This window comes from Panthera tigris, chromosome D1 (assembly GCF_018350195.1).
Source record: "Panthera tigris isolate Pti1 chromosome D1, P.tigris_Pti1_mat1.1, whole genome shotgun sequence".
NCBI classification, from domain to species: domain Eukaryota; kingdom Metazoa; phylum Chordata; class Mammalia; order Carnivora; family Felidae; genus Panthera; species Panthera tigris.
Window position 1 is genome coordinate 48307187 of NC_056669.1, and position 24555 is coordinate 48331741.

Sequence of the window (24555 nt, forward strand, 5' to 3'; positions counted from 1 at the left end):
ACCTCACGCCAGTCAGAGTGGCCAAAATGAACAAATCAGGAGACTATAGATGCTGGAGAGGATGTGGAGAAACAGGAACCCTCTTGCACTGTTGGTGGGAATGCAAATTGGTGCACCCGCTCTGGAAAGCAGTGTGGAGGTTCCTCAGAAAATTAAAAATAGACCTACCCTATGACCCAGCAATAGCACTGCTAGGAATTTACCCAAGGGATACAGGAGTACTGATGCATGGGGTCACTTGTACCCCAATGTTTATAGCAGCACTCTCAACAATAGCCAAATTAATGGAAAGAGCGTAAATGTCCATCAACTGATGAATGGATAAAGAAATTGTGGTTTATATACACAATGGAGTACTACATGGCAATGGGAAAGAATGAAATATGGCCCTTTGTAGCAACGTGGATGGAACTGGAGAGTGTGATGCTAAGTGAAATGAGCCATACAGAGAAAGACAGATACCATATGTTTTCACTCTTATGTAGATCCTGAGAAACTTAACAGAAACCCATGGGGGAGGGGAAGGAAAAAAAAAAAGAGGTTAGAGAGGGAGGGAGCCAAAACATAAGAGACTCTTAAAAACTGAGAACAAACTGAGGGTTGATGGGGGATGGGAGGGAGGGGAGGGTGCGTGATGGGTATTGAGGAGGGCACCTTTTGGGATGAGCACTGAGTGTTGTATGGAAACCAATTTGACAATAAATTTCATATTAAAAATAAATAAATCATAAATAAATAAATATATAAATATATAAATAAAGTAAAATAAAATAAAAATTCGTCTTAAAAAAAAAAAGAAGAGAGAGTTCTGGTGTTTACTACCTGTGTGAACATAAGCTGTGTGTCCAAAGCTCAACTAGCTTAGACAAGTTAACTTGTGTAAGTATCAGTATAATAGAATTTGTAATTCTTCACAAGGTTTTCATCCTCTAACAGAAAAAAATGTAAACACTTTAAAATCTATAGTTTAATGTAACAGGTTATTAGTGTAAGAAGTTTCAGTTAGGGGTGCTTGGCTGTCTCAGTAGGAAGATCATATGACTCTTGGTCTTGGGTTCGTGAGTTCGAACCTCACTTTGGGTATAGACATTACCAAAAAAATAAATGAAAACTTTATAAAGAAAAAAAAGTGTAAGTTAGAAAAAGTAAATCATTTGGAGTTTGTTTAGGATATTCTATTTGCACACCATTTACAGATTTATTTCTTTGTCATTTCCCCTCATTATTAAACTAAATATCAAAAAGGCATCATAATTACTGTGATATAAAAATTCTATTTTAAAAACAGTATTTAAATCCTGCAAGTTGACAAAATTCCACATAATTTGGTTTAAAAGACTTGTCCAGGTAAAATAAATAAAATGTAGTCACTCAAGAATTATATGTTTTGTGTTCAAGGGTGACTAACAAAATTCCCCCCGATGGTAACGGGGAGTTTGTTTCATAAAGATCTTTTAAAGCTGTATTTTCTCTGAAGAGAGTCACTTAGCATACTAAACATGTAAGGACAATCCTTACTTCCAAAAGAATCATCTTCTTTCCCATTTTACTATTAAAATACCAAGTTTTCTCCATGAAGCTTTCATTTTTTCATTTCTGATAAAATCATGAGCAAAAGAAATCTTTTGCTTTCCTCTTGGCTTTGTATGAAGTGCAAATATGATGCAACATACAGCTTTTATGTCTGAGAAACCTGAGGGGGAGATGAGAGACTCTTGCACACTAGAAAATGAACCTGTCTAAGGAGGGCCATGTCTGCCTAACTGTTGCTATGAGACAAGGTTAAGAGCCAGTGTTCACAGAATGTCTGTTTTTTTCCTATAAAATAATAAATCTATACAATTTTAAACGTAAGCAACAATTCAAAAATTTGTAAACACTGGGTCACATTAAGCCATTATCTTTCTGATTTGCAACCTCTGGAATATATCATACTCTAGACTCTGGGATTTTGAGTGAGAAAAATCTGTGTCTTAATCCTGCCTTTGTTAACTTACTAAAATCAGTAAAAACTTGGAAAGCAGTCTCATTTCAATAATGTAAAAAGTTTTCTTTCCCTCTCTCTCTGCCCCTTCCCTACCGGATCGATCAATCGATCTCTCTCTCTCTCTCTCCTAAATAAATAAACATTTAAACATAAATAATTAGGGTGCTTGGGTGGCTCAGTCAGTTGAGCTTCCAACTTTGGCTCAGGTCATGATCTCGTGGTTGATGAGTTCGAGACCCGCATTGGGTTCTATGCTGACAGCTCAGAGCCTGGAGCCTGCTTTGGATTCTGTGTCTCCCTCTCTCTCTGCCCCTCCCTTTCTCATGCTCTGTTTCTCTCTGTCTGAAAAATAAATAATCATTAAAAAATATTTTTAAAAATAAATAAATAAATAATAAAATGAATACTTATACACTTGCCATCTAGATTGCACTTTTAACATTTTACTTCACTTATTCTATAAAATATCTATCCATCTATCTATCCAATCATCTGTCCATCTTCCTTTTTGGATCAGTTTCAAAGTAGTTGCATGTTGACGTCTCTGTGCATCTCTCATTAGATTGTCTTGAGGAATAAATGGAATGATGCACATAAAGCATCAAAGATAATATCTAGCACATAGATAACCCTTTCTCTCCATCTATGTTTACTATGTATAACTTGAATGTCATTGGTTGTACTAAGAATGTGTGTTTTAAACTTGAGTGAAGAGGAATATTTCTACAACTTTTTCTTCAAGATCCTGTTGGCCCCTACCTTCAAAATGTATCCAGAATCTGGACTTCTGGTTGCAGTCAAAATACAGTATCCCCTTTCTCTCTAATCATCCCTCTTATTAAAATACACGCACACACATGCACATATACACACACACACGCACACACAGCTTAAGACATAATACAACAAACAAACGTGGGAAGACTCTACAAATTGGAAATCAGTAAGACCAGCTCAGAGAGGAGTGATACTGTGGTGAGTTTCTTAAATTTTCTTTTTACTTCCTATATGTCCTGGATGGAGCCCTGGAGACGCCTTCACCCTGGCACCCCTACCAATAAGGACAGACAAAAAAAGCCTCAAGAAAGCCTGCAACCCATATCCAAAAGATTGGGAAAAGGATAGATTAATAGAACAGGGAGACTTTTGATAATACTTCCCTAACTCTAGCCAAACACCAAAGGCAAAACCCTCACTGCAGTGCCAGTGGACTGTGCAGACAGCTAGACATCTGGCCCCATTAGGGGAAGCCTGGAGAGGCAGTTCTAAGATGACCCTGGACTTCCTCCACTGGGGTGATGTCAGTGGGCCAAATAAAAGCTGAACTTCCACCCCTATCCAGCAGCAAACAGGCAGAACAAGGTGACATGCTAGTTGACCTCCACTCCCCACTTGGGGGCTGAACTTGCACCTTCATCCAGCTGCAACAAGCCTGGAACAAGATGGCGCTCGTTAGTATTCCATGTCCCTACTCCTGGTATTGGTGGGGACCACCAGGGAGCTGAACTACTGCTGGTCAGTGGCATTGAGGTAGAAGGGGGAAGAGGGAAGCAGTGCTAGTTGGCAAACCACTTTTCCCAGTAGGGTAATGAGCTGAACTTCTAGCCACACTCAGAGGCAAGGAGGCAGAACAAAATGGCTCAAGGCAGTGCTAGTCAGCACCCTATTTCCACTCCCCCATTGGTGTCAGTGGGCCCATAGGGAACTGAGTTTCAACCCCCACTAAGTGGAAATGAGGTAGAATGAGTGGAATACCAGTTGGTACCCCCACTTTCCTCCTTGGTGTCACCAGGGACAAGTAAGAAGCTGAATATCCATTTCACTGGCATCTGCAAGTTATTCCTAAATTGATCTACAAGCTGAAAAAAACTAAGGTTAAGTAGAATATAGTATTTTATACTGTAATACCCAAGTGTCCAGTATATAATAAAATAAAATCACTTCTTATTCCAAGAACCAGGAAAATCTCCAACTGATGCCAACACTGAGATAACATAGGAGTTAGAATTATTTGACAAGGATTTTAAAATACCCATCATGCTTCACTAGGTAGGCAATTCCACACAGACTTGAAATAAATGGAGAAAAAAATGAAAGTCTCCACAAAAGAAAAGAAGATAGATAGATAGATAGATAGATAGATTTTTCAGCTTTAAGATCCATTTGTTATATATATAACAAATGGATCTTAAAGCTGAAAAATATAAAAACCAAAATAAAAAAAACTCATTGAATGGAGTCAAGAGCAGAATAAACATGACAGAAGAAAGAACAGCTGAATCTGAAGACAGGAGGATAGAAATTACTCAGTCTGGCCACAGAGAGAAAATTGACTGGAAATATACCCACTGCCTACCACTTCCTCTAATACTACCCTCAGCCAAGTCACTCTTTTGCCTGCATATAGCAATTAGCCACATAACTCATCTCACTTTTTCAAATGTTGCCCCTTGAATATATTTTATGCCAAAGCAACCATTTAAAAATATAAATCAGATCAAGTAATCTTCTCAGTGTTTCCCTATTTCTGTCAGAGTAAAACTCAAAGTTTTAGAATGGTATACAAGGCCCTACAGGATTTATCCCCTGTTGTCTCTCTGCCTGTGGTAGGTGAAATTCTAAGATGGCCCTGTGATTTCTACCCCATGATGTTACTCCCACAGTTAAGTTACCTTATATGGGAAAAAGAATTTGCAAGTGTAGTTAAGGTTACTAATCACTTGATCCTAAAGTAAGGAGATTATCTGGGTGGGCCTAACAATATCACACATACCATTGAAAAGCAGAAAGTTAAATCTAGCTAGTTGTGGAAGAACAAGTCAAAGAAACTCCAAATGAGAAAAGGATTCAGTGTGCCATTGCCAGCTAACAAGGAATGTGAGTAGCCTCTGGGGCCTGAGAGAGACTCCCATCTGGTGTCCAGCAAGGAAACAGGGAGCTCAGTCTCTTTGATGGCTCTTTTTATATGTCATCTTGACTAGGCCACAGGGCACCCAGGTATTTAGTCAAATGGGGCAGGGATGTTTGTTTTGTGTATAAACTTTCTGAGTACCTGGAGCAGTACCTGTATAGTAGTGCTTACAGAGTATTTGTAGAGTAAAATAAATTAACTCTATGTCGAGCTATTTTTGACTTAATGCATTGCATTATAATATATTACTTAGAGTCCATGCTGTATGTGCATTTTACACCCTTCCTCAAAATTAGGCCAAACATAGATATATAATGCATTGCTTTGTGCATGGGAATGTGATAACAAATAACAGATTCTGTGTAGTCATTAGTATAAAAAAAAAATACTCTTTTTTTATACTAGGAGGGCTCTTTGCCATTTTTACATCATTAAGGGAAACTTTAATGACTGAAACTGGGATTTTGGGGAGAGGATGGTAGGTGATACAAAAGTGCCTTGGTCAAACCCAAGACTTAGAGAATACATTTTTTTTTAACTACTAATAAGAATATAGAACTAGATGTCTTCTAGCTCCCTTAAAATTCTATTTTCCATAGTTATCTACCCTCTACACAAACTCAACTAACTAATGACTCAAGATTTTTGTCTCTCATCTTTTTGCTGATGACCCTCAAATCTGCATTTGCAGTCTTCTCTATGGATCCAAATTCCTAACCTTTGTCTCTAATCATTTCTGAACACCGCATGGATGACCCACCATCACCTGGAATTGAGCATGTCAAATCATACCCATCCTCGTGATCCTGGATTCCAGTTCTCCCTCCTTTTTGTCAATCACTTAGCTATCATTCCGTCTCTCCTCTACTGTGTAAGTTAATCTCTGGACCCACTGTTTCTCCTTTCAGATTTACTCTCTCACATTGCCCTTTCATTTCATTATCACTACTGTCACCCTTGTTCATGCTCTCACTTTCTCACATTTGGATTATTTAGTCAACATCCTAACTAATTTTTCTACCTCCCATCGTATCAACACTCTCCTCTCCAGCAATCCTACATAAGACTGTTTGTTAATGCTCCTAAAATGGATTTAAATATTCTTGGTGCCTCAGAATCTTCCAATGAGTCTCCACTGCCTACAGAGTAAATTTTAATTGATAGTCGAACAAACATGTAAGATATTTCATGATAGGACCTATTCAGACTAGTCTCTTGTCCCCCAGATTCTCTCCCCTTGGGATGCATTCATCCTACTGAGTGCTACTATGGTGCTCAATAGAAGAACAAATGAGTGGGGGGAGTGAAATGGGTGAAGGTGGTCAAAAGATACAACCTTCTACTTTTAAAATAAATAAGTCCTGGGGATGTCATATACAACATGGTGCTTAATGCTGTATTGTATGTTTGAAAGTTGCTGAGAGTAGATCTTAAAAGTTCTTATCTCAAGAATAAAAAATTGTAACTATGTGTGGTGATAGATGTTACTCAGACTCCTTCTCGTGATCATTTCATGATATACAAATGTCGAATCATTACATTGTACACCTGAAACTAATATAATATTATATGTCAATTATGTCTCAATTTTAAAAAATACAAGAACAGATGTTTTAAGCAAAGGAAAAGTAGAAGTAAAGCTAGTTTAAGAAAATGTTTTGGAATTAAAGGATGACCTTGCATGATATTGCATTTTTGTAGTGAGGAACTCAGACATCTGCCATGAAATCAGCATTTTTCTTGGAGTACTAATGTATCTTACGTTGACAAGATAGGTAGTGAGTTGCTGGTATCAAATATCTCAATGAAAGTAAAATCAACCTAAATCTTGAGTGGGTCACCCCGTGAGCTCTGTTTTCCACTTGTTTCTTCAGGGAGCCCCGCAAGGTTGTCCTGCACAAAGGCTCCACTGGCCTGGGCTTCAACATCGTGGGCGGGGAAGATGGAGAAGGTATTTTTGTATCATTCATTCTGGCTGGTGGACCAGCAGATCTGAGTGGGGAGCTCCAGAGAGGAGACCAGATCCTATCCGTGAGTATTTCTTCTTAATCTTCATCCCTCCATATCTGACACCATTTGAGAAAAATTCACTTTCAATTATGACTGCAGAAGCATCTTAATTTAAAAGGAAAAATGGCTGACAGCATTATGGCTTTCAGTACATGTTACAGTTTAAATGGTGTTAAAGTGTTTGATGCTTATTACTTACTTCCCTCAGATATAGATAAAAGTGCTCATGTTTTCATTTAGGTTTCCTGAGACATACTTGTGTCCAATAGAACATTGAGAAACATGCCTTTTTAATGTTTATTTAGTTTTGAGAGAGAGAAAGAGAGAGTGCAAGCAGGAAAGGGAAGAGAAAGCGGGAGACACAGAATCCAAAGCAGGCTCCAGGCTCTGAGCTGTCCCCACAGAGCACGGGGCTCGAACGCACGAATCGCAAGACCATGACCTGAGTCAAAGTCAGTTGCTTAACTGACTGAGCCACCCAGACACCCTGAGAAGCATAACTGTTTAAGGTATATTATTTATTTTTAATGCAGACCTTTTTTCCAGATCCATGACTGTACTCTAAAAACAGCATTTTTATAAGCATATTGTTTGTTGCATATAACTATATATGAAAATATATAAAATATGCAGTTGGGTGCCATTGATAACTGGTAGCACACACCATTTACCTAAATACAAGAATTACCAGCAACAAGTTATTAAGCACTTATTGTTAACTAGGCACTTTATAAAAGTGATTTTTGATTCTCACAATCTCCCTGAAATTTATTACCCCATGTTTGATGAAAATAAGGTTCAGGGACACTTGGATAGCTCATTTGCTTAAGCATCTGACTCTTGATTTTGGCTCAGGTCATGATCTCACCTGAGATCACCAGGGTGAGTTCAAGCCCTGCGACAGGCTCTGTGTTGACAGTGTGGAGCCTGCTTAGGATTCTCTCTCTTCCTCTCTCTCTCTGCCCCTCCCCTGCTTACATGTTCTCTCTCAAAATAAATACACAAACTTTAAAAAAAATATTTGAAGAAAATAAGGTTCAGAGAGGTGAAGTCAATGTTTACCTAACTAGAGACAGTAACAGCTGGGATTTAAATATTCAGGTTTGTTTGTTTGTTTTCTTAAGATTTTATTTTTAACTAATCTCTACACCCACCATGGAGCTTGAACTGACAACCCCGAGATCAAGAGTTGCATGCTCCACTGACTGAGCCAGCCAGGCATCCTTAAATATTCAGTTTTAATGCCCATGGTATGTGCTTTCTTTTTCCTCCTTCCTTCCCTTCCCCCTTCCACCTTTCCATCTGTCTTTCCTCCTCCTTTCTTCTCCTTTCTTTTATTGAAATATTTATTAACTGCCTCTTTCCACTAGATAAAGCTATCTTTCTGGTATAAACTCTGTGACAGGTAGTTATGTCCATTATGAGTGTTCATGACCATACTGAAATTTTGGTAACCATGCAAATGATACTGGGAAATAATCTAAGGAGCTAGTTCTTATGGCTGAGTTTATGGTTCATAACTCAATGAAGCACTTAGTTTGTGGTTTTACTGTGTGCTTAAAAAAACTTATCTTTGTTTTATAGCTGTGATTTATAGCTAGGATTTTCCAAGTGACCTTATTTTTGTTAGCCATCATGCCTTCTCCACTTTCCCCTCCAGACACATATGATTTACCTGTATAATATAGTCAATTGGTCTGAGTAAAGTGTCCAATGGTCTGAATGGATGGCCTTGGTTTATATGTTCCAGTAGTTCTCCCACACATTAAGGCCTTTGCTTATTAATTAGCTAGCAGATGTCTGGATGGATAGGGTATGTGAGAAATAGGGTAAGGTCCCATGGCAGGGTCTCATTCTGCCATCCAAGAGCCAAACATCACCCCTTCAACTACTCCCCTCTGCATATTTCTTCTACACTTAAATGATATAGATCTATATAAATACAGACAATATATATATATATTGTCTGTATTTATATAGATCTATATCTATATCTATATTTATATCTGTCTTCCTCAACTTACACCGGGGTTATATCCTGATAATCCCCTTGTAAGCTGAAAATACTGTAGTCAGAAATGCATTTCTTAAACATGCTCACAACACTTAAATTAGCCTACTTTTGGGAAAAATCACCGAAAAGAAAGCCTATTTTATAATATTTTGTAAGTGTTGTCTATCTCATGTAAATTACTGAATACTGTTCTGGAAGGGAAAAACAGAGTGGTTATATGGGTGCATAATTGTTGTAAGTGTATCACTTGTTCACCCTCATGATGGCGTGGCTGAATGGGAGCTCACTGGCCAGCATCACAAGAATGTGTACCCCATATTGCTAGTTTGGGAAAAGATCGAAATCCAAAATTTGAGGTACAGTTGCTAGTGAACATGTGTCACTTTTGCACCATCGTAAAGTTGAAATTTGTTAGGTCAAACTACAACTAACTCCAGGACTATCTGTATAAGATGTAACTTACCTTTGTTGACTTGTCTTTCTATACTAAGTGGCAAAAGCTCCGTGAAAGTAAATTATCTTATATCTTAAATTATCTCATTTAGCATGTGAATGGTACCTTAAAGTCTCCCTAACAATGCTGATTGAATGGAATAGTGTTGAGTAAGTATGGTGATGCTTTACAATGTCACTGTAGCCTAGCAGGCGGACTCTAAAATTCTGTGTAAAACATACTTAGATATTTTCCTCACCCTGGATCAAAATCTGTAGCCTGAAACCACGCTGTTACTTCCCCACAGCCAGCATTCACATTGGCACAGCACTTCCCCCCCAACACAAAGCACTTTCACATGCATTAATTCTAGGGGTCTTCAAAGCAATTCTACATGTCACTATAAGTTATTATTACTCTCACTTTCTACATCAGGAAAAAGCGATTTAGAAAGGCTGAATGATTTGTCCAAGCTCCATAGCTACTGACTATGATGTTGGACTCAAAATCAAGTCTCCTGACCCCAAATCAGTGTTCTTTCTCCTCATAGCACAATCTCTCTTCAAAACCTGTCAGTGATCTCATTCAACACCTTCTTGTCTCATTCAGCACTGCTCTGTGTGCGCACGCACTCGGGAGCACACAGAACTATAAAATTTTTTTTAAATGTTTATTCACTTTTTGAGAGACAGAGTGTGAACAGGGCAGGAGCACAGAGAGAGGGAAACACAGAATCCAAAGCAGGCTCCAGGCTCAGAGGTGTCAACACAGAGCCCGATGCAGGGCTTGAACTCATGAGCCATGAGATCATGACCTGAGCTGAAGTCAGATGCTTAACCCACTGAGCCACCCAGGCACCCTGGGAGCACACAGAACTATAAAGAGCTAAGACTTCCATGTTACTTTTGAGTCGATCACTATTATAACAAGTGTACCCTTATAACCACCCAATGCCTTGTTATGTTCATTTTTTAAGTAAGCTCTATGCCCAGCATGGGGCTTGAATTCACAACTCTGAGATCAAGTGTCACAGGCTCTACCAACTGTGCCAGCCAGTCACCTCCTTATTATGTTCATTTTACAGGTAAAGAAACGGAGTCAAAGAGATGACATTAGGCTCCGTTTAAATGAAAAATGCATGAAACCGTAGGTTTTATTTGTTTTAACTTTTAGGCATGTGGTAGAAAAAGGGATGAGCTAATAATCTTATGGCTCAACAAAGAAAATTCATAACTATTTCTGTTTTCAAAAGGAGATGTATCCATTTAAATATTACTGCCAGAACCACGAAAGAAAAGAAGACAACAATCAGAATTACAGTCTTCTTAGAAATTACATTTTTCAGAACATTACAATAGTCTCTGACATTCAGATATCATATCCTTTCTTATGTATAACATTTGCAAAGACAGTTCAATGATAAAAATATTAGCTGTTTTTTGCAATTGAAAGGAAGAGGGAACATTTCCCTTTTTTACCTTGCAAAAAGACATTTAAACTCTGGCTAGAAATCACCTAGTTTCAAGACCCAGTATTGGAATTTCATTGGTTAACACTGAAAGAAAAGAATAAGCAAATTTGAGAAGCTCAAATGTTACAATATGGAAAGGAAACAGCAGAATGGAATTATTAACAATGGAATATGGAGGATATGATATTTTGCCTCTACAGCTGGCACAAGATATAAAAGGACAAGCTCTAACTTCCTGGAAAACACAAGAACAAAAACTCTGTATAGCAATCAAGAGTTAAATACAAACTCAATGCTTATTACTAGATTATGTAAGGTTATTTTGTAAATAACTTATGCTAACAGTAATGTAGTTAAGTTCAGAGAAGAAAACTTGAATCCCCAGGGAGGAGAGCTGTGGGAGTAGGTCTCTGTCCTCAATTGGTGTTCATTGAGAAGACTTGAATACGAGATAATTACCTTTCTAATCAGGGGCAGAATGTCCATTCTTGTTTTCCAAAACTATTCTCCCTCACAGACTATACAATCTTTAGAGATAACTCATTTCATTGATGACGTATTATGTGACAGATTTTTGTAGCAGGATTTGAGATCTCAGGAGATGAATGAGATAAACATCCTGATCTTAAAATGTTCACAGCCTAAAAGTAAATATATCAATATATCTATTATATGTGAATACATAGATCTGGTTATGGATATAGATGTAGATATAGGATAGGTATAGTGGCACACTGAGGAAGAAAGGAGACAAAACACTTTGAATCAAGCACATCGTAAGTACTCAGTCCTCCTATTACTACTAACAATTTTGCCTTAAGAATGTATTCAGTGTTTTTAAAAAAGGTCAGATAACTATGTCTAAAGAAGACCTTTTTTTATAGAGTTTGAGTCGTTCCTTCTTTGGGACAAGAGGTTGGACCTGAAGAGCATTTCCCAAAGTGTGTTTCACAGGACAGTAAAAGAGCAGAATCGCATTAAGGTGCTAATGAGAGAAAGGGTTCCCTGGCATCAGGTTTCTTCACTAAAGAACTTTTCAAAAACATCTGTTTACCAGTGTGTATTGGAAATCCCTTTAGAGGCATAGAAAGTATCCATCTTTTCCCAAACGTATTTGACCATCAAACCTCTACGTGAGGAGCACTTCACAGGACAACAGTAGCAGGAAATGCCAGAGTAGATATTTTTCTAATTCTCATAATTGACTCTTCCTAAACAAGGTAGCCTTACTTGACTGTAAAGAAAACCAAGTAGCCTTTTACTATGTTAAGATTATGGGCGCCATCTAGTGTTTATGCATTGTCTAAACATGGCAGCCTGAATTTGGAGGGTTCCAAAGCTCCATTGTAAAATTTTATTATCCCCCACTTCCCCCCTCCTCACCAAAACTACAGAACTAAAGTAGCTAAGAAACTGAAAGAGAAATCATCTTTAGGCTACATTCTATACACATACTGTGAGTGATATTTTCTAATTTCTCCTTTATGTATTCTACTTCCTGGGCATTTTTTATAAGGAGTCTTATCTGATAATTGAACCATATTCTTGAGGTATTGGTGGAGGAGAATTTAGGACATTCAACATGCAATCACATTAACTAGTGCAGTAGCTTCCTCAGGCATTCTTCCTGCAGAGGAAAAGATAAAAATGGTTCTGTTATTATTTGTTTCAATGCTTTGTTATGAAAAATGTGGAGCAAAGCATGTAGAATACCCCTATAACGAGATTCTTTTCTGTATCACCATGCAATTTTAGTTTTTTTCATTCCTCAGAACCCTCAGAAAGAGCACCTCAGCTGACCTTGCTAAGTCTAAAGCTCACCCTTGATGGACTTCAAGTATTTAACTGTGTTCCAAAATACATGGCTGGGAATACGTGTTGCCAAAAGCGAAACACTGCTGTTGTTGAGGTGAAGGTACAATAGATAATCATGCATCTTTACATTGAAGTTGAAATTGTATTGTGGATTTGGAAAGAGTACAAATAAGTCACAGATCACCTGGATGTTTCATTAATTCTCAGGTTACCTTGCTACCTTCATGTTTAGAGCACATATGCCAGATCCTTACTGTCACATTATTCAAATAGAATGTGAGCAATATATACACTATTCATCATCCTGGGACACTGATAAAGTCACCTTTCTCTTGTTACCTCACATGACAACTCTCCACTGCTTTCAGTATTATGCCTGAAATCCAGCCCTCCTCCTGCTCCCACCTCAAAAAGTCCCAAATTATTTCTTTAATTCCCTGAAGTGATCCTCTTAAGAGCTTACAAACCCATACCTTTCAGTGACCATATAGTATGGGCCATCTGCTTAAGGGACTATGTCTCTATATTCCTAAAACCAGCACCCCTCAAGATACCAGAGAGTCTCTGAGGCCCATGCAGGTGTGGGGACAAGAGCAATCTCCCCAGCTCTGTGCTATGTCACCTTGTTTCAAAAGCACACCAGCTCAGACTAGCAGTTTTACTAAGCCTCTCTCACCTAACCGCACCTTAAGCTTCTCTCCTCTCATCCTCAACACTGAGTCACCCAAACTCCAGCAAAACCTTCACCCTCCCCTAGGACTTTTTCTGACTGAGCTCCACACATTCCACCTTTCCCCAACAAAAGACAGACAAGAGTCAGAGACTAAAATTAGCTTCAACACAGCAGTATCTGTTTCCAAACAGGAATGACTCAACATGTGCATTTGGATTAAGGGGGATTTCACACCTTTCCCCAAGAAAATGGGTAGATATTTATCCTCTGTATACAGCTTTGTAACTGACAGGCCATCTTCTAATTTTGTTCAAAAAAACCCCACAATATTTGCTGAAGGGAATTATGAATATTTTTGGCAAATTAAACAATAGTAGTGGGGTTTTGTGTGTGTGTGTTTTGGGTTTTTTGTTTGTTTGTTAGGGTTTTTTGTGCATCTCTGCCCTCCTGTGCTTTCTCATTAAAGTATCAGGAATGCCAGGGTCCTTTCTCAGCAGGGCACCCTACTAAACACCTTTGAAGAAAAATCTAACCAAGCAGAATTGAGGATGTTTTTGAAAAGATTAAGACTTTTTGCCCCAATCCTGACCAGTTAAATTCAGGTTTCTGGCCCAGAAAGCATGTGAAGCCTCCCACAAAACTTGTGTGCCTGTTCCATGCATCTCCTGAACCCCACTTTCTCTAGACTCACTGACTCTTCAGTCTCTGGCTTTTGCCTCTCAGGAGCCCACTCAGACTTCTCTCCACCTTACTGGACTTGTCTTCATGGCCACCTCAGAGCCCAACAGCACCCCTCCTCAGGGATCACCTCAAATAAAAACAGTGGAGCCAGTGAAAAGGCTCTAAGGGAGACAGTTTTCCTCAGCCTTGGCTTCAGAGTATCACCATCCAGGGTGATGCCTGGCCCACCCACCAAAAAGTAGGGATTCAGTAAGGCCTAGCTATGCCCCATAAGTCCTTTATTATAATAGATATCCCAGGGCAAAAACATCCCCTGTCACATATAACATTCAACCTTTGGGAAGAGCAAGCCTTTTAAAAGTATATCTTATCATGCCATTTCTCCCCTCTTCTTAAAAATTTTCAGTGACTTTCTGTTGTTCTTAAGGTAAAGTCCAAATTTCTTAACATGGCCTACAGGGCTTTATAAGATCTAGCTCCTGCCTGCCTCACCTGCCACAGATACACCACTTCCCCTACTCTCACTGTGTCCCAGTCACCCCAGCTTCTTTTCTCCTCCAATCAGGGGCAATACTCAAAATATTTAGCAACTTGACACATATGATTCAGCACCAGCCCATCCAGTGAATGGCCATAGTGCCAAACTACAGGATGGTAGGGAAGTGGAGTCTTCTGGCAGCCTGGGTTGTGGGTCACTTGGGGAGGGCTTACGGCAGGAATTACTTATTGGCAATTCACATGGAAGTGTTTCATTACTATAACAAAAGGAATAGCCACGTCCCTTTGGTGCATACTCCGACCAGGTGCAAACTCCGTGCGAACTCCATGGTGCAAACTCCGACCAGGTGCCTGTACATGTACTAAATTTTCTCTGCAAAAGAACTCAGAGTGAGCAAGGACCTTCTATTACCTAAAAGGGGACCAGAGAATGCATGGATTGTCCTAGACTTCATTTAGAAAGCATTTCCATTGTCTGACATTGAATCTGGCTAATGAATGATACCTATCAAATGAATAAACCCAATAAACTTTATGGGCATAGTACCAAAGGAAAATTATAATTGCTATTTTCTGATACATTTCTTGAGTACTACGTATTGTTATTAATACTCTCTATAGCACAACTTGTAGAGCTACAGCAAGAATAGTATCAGGAGAGAGGCATCTGGATGTCTCAGCTGGTTAAGCATCTGACTTCAGCTTAGGTCATGATCTCGCAGTCTGTGAGTTCAATCCCCACATCGGGCTCTGCTCTGACAGCTCAGAGCCTGGAGTCTGCTTCAGATTCTGTGTCTCCCTCTCTCTCTTCCCCCTCCCCACCTCACACTCTGTCTCTCTCTCAAAAATAAATAAACATTAAAAAAAAAGATATTCTGAATCTTCAGGACACAAAGGGCCCTTTGGGGCACAGGTCTGGATAAATACAAATGAGAGGAACACTAGGATTCCCAGCTGCCTTCAGAGAAGTAGGCAAGGATGAGTCTTTCATTCATTCATTAAACATTTGCTCAGTAGTTAGGTTCTGTTAAGCACTGGGGCGTAGAGATGAATCATAGTCTGTGCCCTCTGAAGAAGTGTCAGAGGATCTAGATGTTGCTTCTAAGTCACCTCAATCTTAGAATCTATGTGTACAGTGGCTTCCTGTGGTGGCTCATACATCTTGTAAATGTTCTATTATTTCAGACATTTATGTTTTTCTCACTATATGGACTTAAAGTATGGACAGCCTCAGACATAAGCAAATTGACAAATTCAATTTTCTTTCTGAAGGCTGGCATTATAGAAAGCATAGCTTTGAAATCAGAAGTAATAGAGGTTCAAATACCACTGTCGTTGCTGCTTATCTGTGTGATCTTGGGCAAATAATTTCATGTTCTGTTCAAGGTTGTTGTTAGGATTCGGTGAAATCATAGTACATTACCCAGAACAATACTTGTACTAAGCAGATACTCAATAAATATTATTCACTTTATCCCCAATTCTCCACTGTCCTTCCTTTGTCTTTATTGGGAAACATCTTCTCCAGAAAGCAGAAAGCCTTCTCACGTTCCCAGGCTGGGCTAATGACAGCCTCTTTTTGCCCATGTGCTGCCCCAGAATTTTCCATCAGTACTTCCCGTGTTATGTTGGAAATCACCATCTATGTGTGTGCTTCCCCACATAAGCCCGTATGTTCACTAAGGACACAACTACATTTTTTCATGATTCAGCATATCTTAAAGCTTTTAGCTTTCTGGCCAATGGAATGTATTTTCCAAATCAGACAGATGCTTTCCTAGTTGACTAATAAGAATTCCAATAGATTAGGAACATATTAGGTAAATTATCCTATTACATGCTAAATGCTAAATACGTGATATTAGCTTTAAAATGTGTTTATAATATATACTCCTTTTCCAAAAAGATGTTTAGATGATTAAGAGTTACTATATAAGCCTCAAGAGTGAACACTTGATCCTAAGCCTTTTCCATGTAAGCATTGACAATGCTCATCATGGCTGACCCCTGATAAAGGGGAAAACTTGAAGAGATCTCTAGTTTAAGGAAGGAGTGATCATCAACTGAAAGTGGACTGATTTTTTTAGCTCCAATATGCTTTTGCCTTTGACTAACCTACTTTACTAGCTAATCTCTAATAACTCTTCCATTTGCATCAATATTTCTAGGTACAAAGTCCCTTGCTGTGGACATTATTTCATTTGATCCACATAGCATTCCTTCAGGATGGGTTGGAAAGTAATCATTTTGCCACTTTATATGGGAAGAAACTGAAGAGTTCAGTGATTTTCTTACCCAAAATTACCAAGACACCAGGAGAAAGCTTTCTATCGCAACCAGCTTCCTCACCTGTAATGCTAACTACTCTAGGAATGTGCCTGATGGGAGCATGGGTGGTGAATCATGTGTGAAGAGTTCTGGACTCCAGGCAGCAGACATGTTGGTTACTTAAATGAAAAAGTAATTTGTTGGAGAAATAACAAATTGGTCTCTGGATCTTCAGCAAGGCTGGGAACCAGGGTCAGAGGCCAGGGGAGGAAATCCTGCTGAAAGACAGTCTGTTAAAAAATGCTGTTTTTAAGGTCATCACCACTGGCCACTTACCACCAGGCCACACTGCAAGAGTTGCTGTATTTAGTCTTATCCCCATTTCTGGCAGAACTCCTGAAGCCCTTGCAATTTTCTAAGTGATGAAAACATCGAATAAAGTAATGTATTTAAGCCATTGGCACAGTGCCTAATGAGAACTAATTATTCACTCATACATTCATTCATTCATGCAACAGTTTATTCAGGAGCCATTATGTGCCAGGAACTATTATAAGTATTAGAAATATAAGAGTTAAAAAAAGAAAAAGAAAAAGGGACAAATTGCTGCCTCATGATTCTTACATTTTAGCAGGAAAAGCAAAGAATTTATTTTTTTAAGTAATGGATAAGTAAATTATATAATCTATTAGAAGGTGTAGAAAACCAATGGAGTAGTGGAAGGGGAATTTGGAGTCCAGAGACAGGAGTTGAAAGTTTAAATAAGGTCATCAGGGTGGGCCTCACTGAGAAGGTGACATGGTAGCAAAGATTTGAAGGCAGGGAAAGTGGGCCACGCAGGTGTCTGGGGTAGTTCCAGACAGAGGGAACAGCCAGCCTCAACTCTGTGTGGGGTGCCTGGCCGGTGTATTGAGAAAGCCCCTCTGGCAGGACTGGGGTGGGAGAAAGGGAGAAGAGTAGTAGGTGAGGACAGAGGAATAATGGGCAGGTCATGGAGAGCACAGCCTCACAGGCCCCTGTAACAGCTTGGCTTTCACTCTGGGAACCGGGAAGAGCCATGGGGGATTATAAGCAGAGAAGTGACAAGATATGAATTCACTTACATTTTAAGAGGATCACTCTGACCACTGTGTTGACAGCGAGACCCAGGGACAAGGATAGAAGCAGGAGGCAAGCTTGGAGTCTACGTGAATAATCAGCATGAGAGAGAGTGGAAGAATAGATAACCATGGTAGAAGTGGAGGAAGTAAGGAGTGATTCTGGATTTGTTTATGAGGGAGAGTTAACAGATTTCCTGAAAGATTGGTGTGGGGTAAAAGACAAAGGAAGTTGTCAAGGGTGACTGCAAAGTCTTCTGCCTGAACATAAGACAAGCAGAGTTTCTACTGGTTGAGATGGAGATACTTCTCCAGGTAGAACAGGTAACAGGTAGAGACAAACTCAGCCTAGCATACAAAGGTCCTCCTCAGGGAGAAGAGGAGGAACAAGGAAAGTAGGAGGAATCAGGTAGAATCCAGGAGCTAAGAAGAGAAAGTCTTTCCAGAGAGTGGGACCAACTGCTTCAAATGCTATCAGTCAGTCACATAAGACTGGAAATTATCTGCTAAATTTAACATGGAACTTACTGATTCAAATGAAAAAACAATGTCCATAGTGTAATTGAGTGAGAATACATATGGAGCAGATTTCTGATAGAATGGAAGGAAAGGACTAATGACAGTGATTGCAGATATCTTCCTTTAAGTTTTGCTGAAAAGGGGAATAGAATGGGATGAGAGGGTAGAGTTTGTTTTTATAACAGGTCTTGTATGTTGATGGAAACAGTGTTTATGTGTTGATAGAGGGGAAAACTGGTGATTTATTTAACAGTTCACCTAAATATGATGTGATGGAAAGCACATCATATGTATGACTATAATTCTTATTTTTTAATTCTTTAAGAATTAAATGCCTCCAATTATTAAATACTTCCTATTGCTCTATTGTGTTTATTGCTATATTCCCAGAGCCTGAACAGGTCCTGACACTTCACAGGTGTCAAATATGAAGCACAACTCAAGTACTATGCTGGGTGCTAGAGGGAAGAGAGAGGTGAACCAGACATTGATCCCTCCTTCATGGGATGCTAACCTAGTAGAGAGATAGAGCATGAGTATGGTTATAATGCATGGCAGATGTGATAGAAAAGAACAACCTCATTGTTTTAGTCTTCTCATCCTACTATTTTGTTGTTTAAAATAAATAAGTTCCTTGGTATTATCACCTCTTTCTTTCTCTCTTTTTTCTTCTTCTTCCTCCTCCTCCTCCTTTTCCTCCTCCTCCTCCTCCTCCTCCTCCTCCTCCTCCTCCTCCTCCTCTTCCTCCTTCTCCTCCTCCTCTTCCTTCTCCTCCTCCTCCTTCTCCTTCTTCTCCTTCTTCTCCTCCTCCTCTTCTTCTTCCTCCTTCTCCTCCTCCTCTTCCTTCTCCTCCTTCTCCTCCTTCTCCTCCTTCTCCTCCTTCTCCTCCTTCTCCTCCTTCTCCTCCTTCTCCTCCTTCTCCTCCTTCTCCTCCTTCTCCTCCTTCTCCTCCTTCTCCTCCTTCTCCTCCTTCTCCTCCTTCTCCTCCTTCTCCTCCTTCTCCTCCTTCTCCTTCTTCTCCTTCTTCTCCTTCTTCTCCTTCTTCTCCTCCTCCTTCTTCTTCACCACCACCACCAGCAGCACTCACTTCCCCACATAGAATGCCCATCCTCAATGACTGACACATGAAAGGAGAGTCAATGAGCACCCCCATCAGCAGCACTCTCCCCTTTCATGAGCTACTTCCCTTTCTACTACCCCAAATTCCCAAGGGTGGTTTTGGCCCTTGCTCTGGTTCCTAATTTCTGGCCAGGTTCTAAGCAACTGCAGGACTTGAAGCAACAGCAATCATGGGTCAGGAGGTATGAACTTTGAGCTAGTGTGTAGGTTGGGGAACCCACATGACTCATGCAGGCTGACAGAAAAGAAAGGAGAGACACATGCTGAATGGGAATAGGATCCCTCTGAGACCCACATAAAGATCATGATGACATGGCAAGCTTTAAGAACAAAGAGTTAAATAGCTGGATCTTTGCCCTCCTGGGTCTCGAGTCTAATGACAGATCAGATCAGGGAGAAGGAAGACAAACCCTTAAATAAGACCATATTAAGAGGCATAAGGAACTAGGATAGTGTGCAAGGGTAATGAAGAGAATATTGGGAATGAGTAAGGAATAAGAGAAGACAGATGCTACAGTAGTTGTAGGTCATCAAATTGTTCCCCTGCAGAAAATCCTATCTTTGTCTCCATGGAAATACCCATGGTTGGGGTCAGGGTGGTATTACTGATGTTCTGCAATTACAGTGTCTGAAAATTGAATACTGAAAATTGCTAAAAACAAAATTCTTAACATATAGTAGATACTTAGTACATTTTTAGAATTATAAAAACATATCAAGAAGGAAGGAATTAGGATTATGTTTGAAGCCACAGCCTATTATAAATGATTTTAATTGTTAAGGTCAATTGCAGGTAGAAAAGTATGATGGAGACTGGTTTGGTGAAAACTAACCAGGCAAAGCACCTGAGATGATCACCAGGGTGCACTAGTTATTATAGTTAAGACCTTCAAGAGTTCAAAGGAGGGGGGCGCCTGGGTGGCTTGGTCGGTTAAGCGTCCGACTTTGGCTCAGGTCATGATCTCACGGTCCGTAAGTTCGGGCCCCGCGTCGGGCTCTGTGCCAACAGCTCAGAGCCTGGAGCCTGTTTCAGATTCTGTGTCTCCCTCTCTCTCTGCCCCTCCCCTGTTCATGCTCTGTCTCTCTCTGTCTCAAAAGTAAATAAACGTTAAAAAAAAAAATTTAAAAAAAGAGTTCAAAGGAGGGAGAAATTTATTGAACAGAGAGGAGGCCAAATTAAAGGGCATACAAAAGATCCCTAAGCCCTAAGCAGGGTTCAGATACATGGGAGATGGCCTCTCCCCTCCCCCTGATCCTGTGTCCCCACAGTTCAATAATGCCCCATGTTTTCCTTTTGGTCTTGGTTTGTGTGCATGAATATCTCCTCAACAGACTGTGAGTTCCTTGAGGATAGAGGTGTGTCTTGACCATAACTGTGTCCCAGGGCCTAAGTGCTAAGCACACAGAGCTGTTAGTGAGTGTTGAATAAGTTAGTGAATGAAAGAACTTGAAGAAACCTTCCCTTGGGGAAGGAAAACCCTTTGAGGCTTTTGTTCCAAATTTTTCACTGAAATGCATACATGACTTTTAAGTTGTCTGTGTCATCTATGATCCAAGATATTTGCCTCAGTTTTCCAGTTTAAGTGTTGTTTGGGAGAAAAAATACTAAGCCAAAAAGCTTACAAGAAAATGACTGAAGTGTGGGTCAGCGAATGGTATCCCAAGGGTAGCAGAGGAAGCTGTCCATACTACGTATTTACTGTGCGTTTGGAAGGTCAGGACCCACTTACACATCAGTAAACCTCTTCCTCAGTCCCCAGGCCCACATTATTATCTGATCCAGGAAAAAGTAATCTTCAGGGATTCTTTTCAATGGAAACATCTACTCTCTTGTCCTAAAAGCCCTGAAGACAAGATAAATCACTCTGAAGGCAGGCCCTAAGTCTGGACTCTTCAGTCAGAACCATATTTATCTCGTTGGGTATCATTGATCCAGTGGTGCTATGTGATAACAAGGATAATAATTCATTGTTTCTGGATACTTTCTAGTTTACAGAGCAATTTTATGTGTTAATTCTCAAAGCAAACTTGTAATAGGCAGGGGATGCACTGTTATTATAGTTCATACTTTTCATGAAGAAACCAAGCCACGGAGAAGTTAAATAAGTGCATAAAAGTGGCCAAATTAAATAGAACCCTGGATATTTAACTGTTCTTTTTTAATACATTTTCCAGATATTTGCATATACATAGAAACCTAGTATTCTAAGATACAGTAAATAGCACATTGCAACTGAGGTTATTTCCTGAGAATCCACTAGATGGCAGTAAAAGATTTTGCATAGAACTGTGTATACTTGGTGTCTTCCCTGTTTGCTGGGATTTTGTACTAATCCTATTTGATTGCAGTTTTAAAACTGTTAGATTTTAAAACTGTTAGACTTTTAAAATATAATTCAAGGAATTAAAAGTGAATTAAAATCTTAAAGAATGTGTGGATTTGTTGCTTGTCTTAATATTGTGGAAGTCCCATTTTTACAGGTAACAAAGCACTGAGAATCAGCCAGGAGTCCTAGGAAGCCAAAACTCCTTGAGAAATCTCAAAATGAGAATGTTGCCCTTTCCTTAACAGGAACTGATCAATGATTCTGCTGCTTGAAGGAAAGAGAGGTATCAGTGAAGGGCCAGTAGTTAATCTTCTGTATAATTTCATTGCTTGTTATTTCTCTATGTTCACATCTACCTTGGAGGGAAGCTTTCCTGATGGACTATGCTGGAAATGTTGCTGTGATCCAAACTACAAAAACATTTATTGCCTACATCTCTCATGTTTTGTGTGCAACATAAACTGCACGAAATTATGGCTATTTTTTTTTCATGTATTTTTATTTTGCTGACACATTTATGACAGTCTGAATCCCAGATTGAGGAATTTGAGCTCAAGGAAAAGTAGCTTCCAGGTACAGCCACTCAGTACAATCTGAGCAAATCCCTGACCACCACCCCCTCTTAAACCAGGGAGACTCATGACCTCTCAAGGGCCTTTCAGCTCTAACATTCTAGAACTGTATATATTTGAGGAAACTTTGGGTGTGAAAAAGGACACACTGAAAGCTTCTTAAACAATTACTTGATAATCAATAACTAGAACTTTCCCTTTAAATAATGAGTTTAAAAAACGAAAGTAAAACAGTGAAGGCATGCATTGATGTTTTGTCAGAGTATACTGGTTATAAATTAATCAGAATTAAATTAATCAGAATAAAGTCTAAATTCCCCATCATAGCTTTTCAAAAAATTTGTCTGACTCATCTCTGAAACCCTCATTTCTCCATTATCTAACCTTACTTAACATTGTTTCTTTCCTTGGAAAACGCTCCACACCCCACATCCTTCTGAATAACTTTTATTCATCCTTTAGATCTCGAGTTACTTTGAGGCACTCTCAAAGTGCCTTCTAACTACTTTTCTCTCAAATCCCACCCTAGTGTTCACAACATACAGAAACACATTCAGGTTAGAGTTTCTTAATGCATGCAATATACCCAGTTCTTTCCCTATGACAACATTTACCACACCAATTTACAATGACATATTTAATACTCTATTTTTCTCAATAGATTGTAAGCCAGGAAAATGTCTGTCTTGTTCTTATGATACATAATATATATACTGTAAATATTTAATAATTGAGTATAACGTTAGTTTATTACTTTAAGTCAGTAGATTCTTTTGGAAGGTAATAAAATGATGCATAGCCAATAATGCACAACATTGTACATCTGCATTGTGCAGGGCACAATGCTAGTAGGCACTGTCCCTATAGCTTGACAATTAAAGTGTTACCAAATGATAGGAAGGTATGTTACAGTAGTTAAAGAATGTTTGTAAGATTGTGCCTAACATCTCAAAAATTAAAATGTGAAAAATGTAGTTATGTCTTCTGCATAACAACCGCTAGAGGGCAATGAAAGCAAACATTGAATATCTTATGAAGGGTAAACAGAATCTAATTTTTTTTTTTTTTTTTCTGATTAAAATCTAGAAGGATGATCTTATGTTTGGGGTCGTTAATAGGACCTGTAGGCTGTAGTTTCTGTGATTACAGGTTTAGCAGTTATAATTACCTTTCTGGTGTGGTATTAAAACCCAGATTATCTGTGATAATACTATCACATTTTGTGCACTATTTCATTTGAATTTCCCACAAAACTAGCAGGGAATATATTCTTGTCCATTTTCCAATGGAAAAACAGGTTCTGAGGTATTAAACCAGTAAGTATCCATAAGAAAGCAAACTACTGACACAAACTCTGTAAGTACTTATTGACTGCTTACACTTACGAGGTATACAGAATTTCTTGCCTAGGCAGACAGTCCAGGAAAACACAGTTCCAAAAATTAATTGCACCAATTTAGAATGGAGACATAGGGCAGCAGCTCCTTTGAAGAAGATCTTTTGGTTTTAGGTGACCACAGGTGGTCATCAGATCCTGCTGCCACATTATCTACCTAGAAGCTAATTACAGCAATGTAGTGCTGGTGCCTAGGAAGGAGACATGCTTGTGGACTCCACTGTGGTTAGGACCTCCCTAGGGTTATATGTTCCATTCCAGTCGCTGCATTCTCATAAAGGAATCAAGAAGCAACAGACTAGGATTAATGTACATGATATATTAGAAGGCGAAAGGGAAATTGTGAAGCCCTGAAGAGGGGGCTCAAGGGAAATGGAGTTAGAGACGGGGATGCTTCAGCACATTAGGTCTAGAGTCATAAAGAGTAGTTCTAACCTGGCATACACACTAAAAGTAGAAAACTAATGAATCCAGCAGTCTAGGTTGGCCCTTTATGCATTTCCAATGCAGAAGTCAGTATGCATTTGTAAAATGGTGAAACTCAGGATTCATTTGCTCAAGAAGCCCTTGACTTCCTCTGTCTGAGCAGACATGAGAAGTCCTTTCTGTGGGCCCCTGTAAAGCCTGCAGGAGATAGGGCTGGCCTCACAGGGCTGTAGTGGCCAGGTGAAAGGGAGGTAAAGCAGCGAGCAGCTTCCTCCCTCCTTGCTCAGTGAGAGAGCCTCCACCTCTTGTTCATCTTGAGTGAGCTGCCATGAGCAGGA

At 39.4% G+C, this 24555-nt stretch overlaps 1 protein-coding gene across 2 annotated transcripts in view; it reads left to right on the top strand.

Moving 5' to 3' along the window:
- Nucleotides 1-24555, top strand: part of LOC102972156 (disks large homolog 2) — a 768935-nt gene that overhangs the window by 419172 nt on the left and 325208 nt on the right. For both annotated transcript variants that reach the window (XM_007078972.3, XM_042959513.1), the window contains one exon: nt 6773-6929. In XM_007078972.3, coding sequence (XP_007079034.1) covers nt 6773-6929 — 157 coding nt within the window. The remainder of the gene's footprint in view (nt 1-6772; nt 6930-24555) is intronic.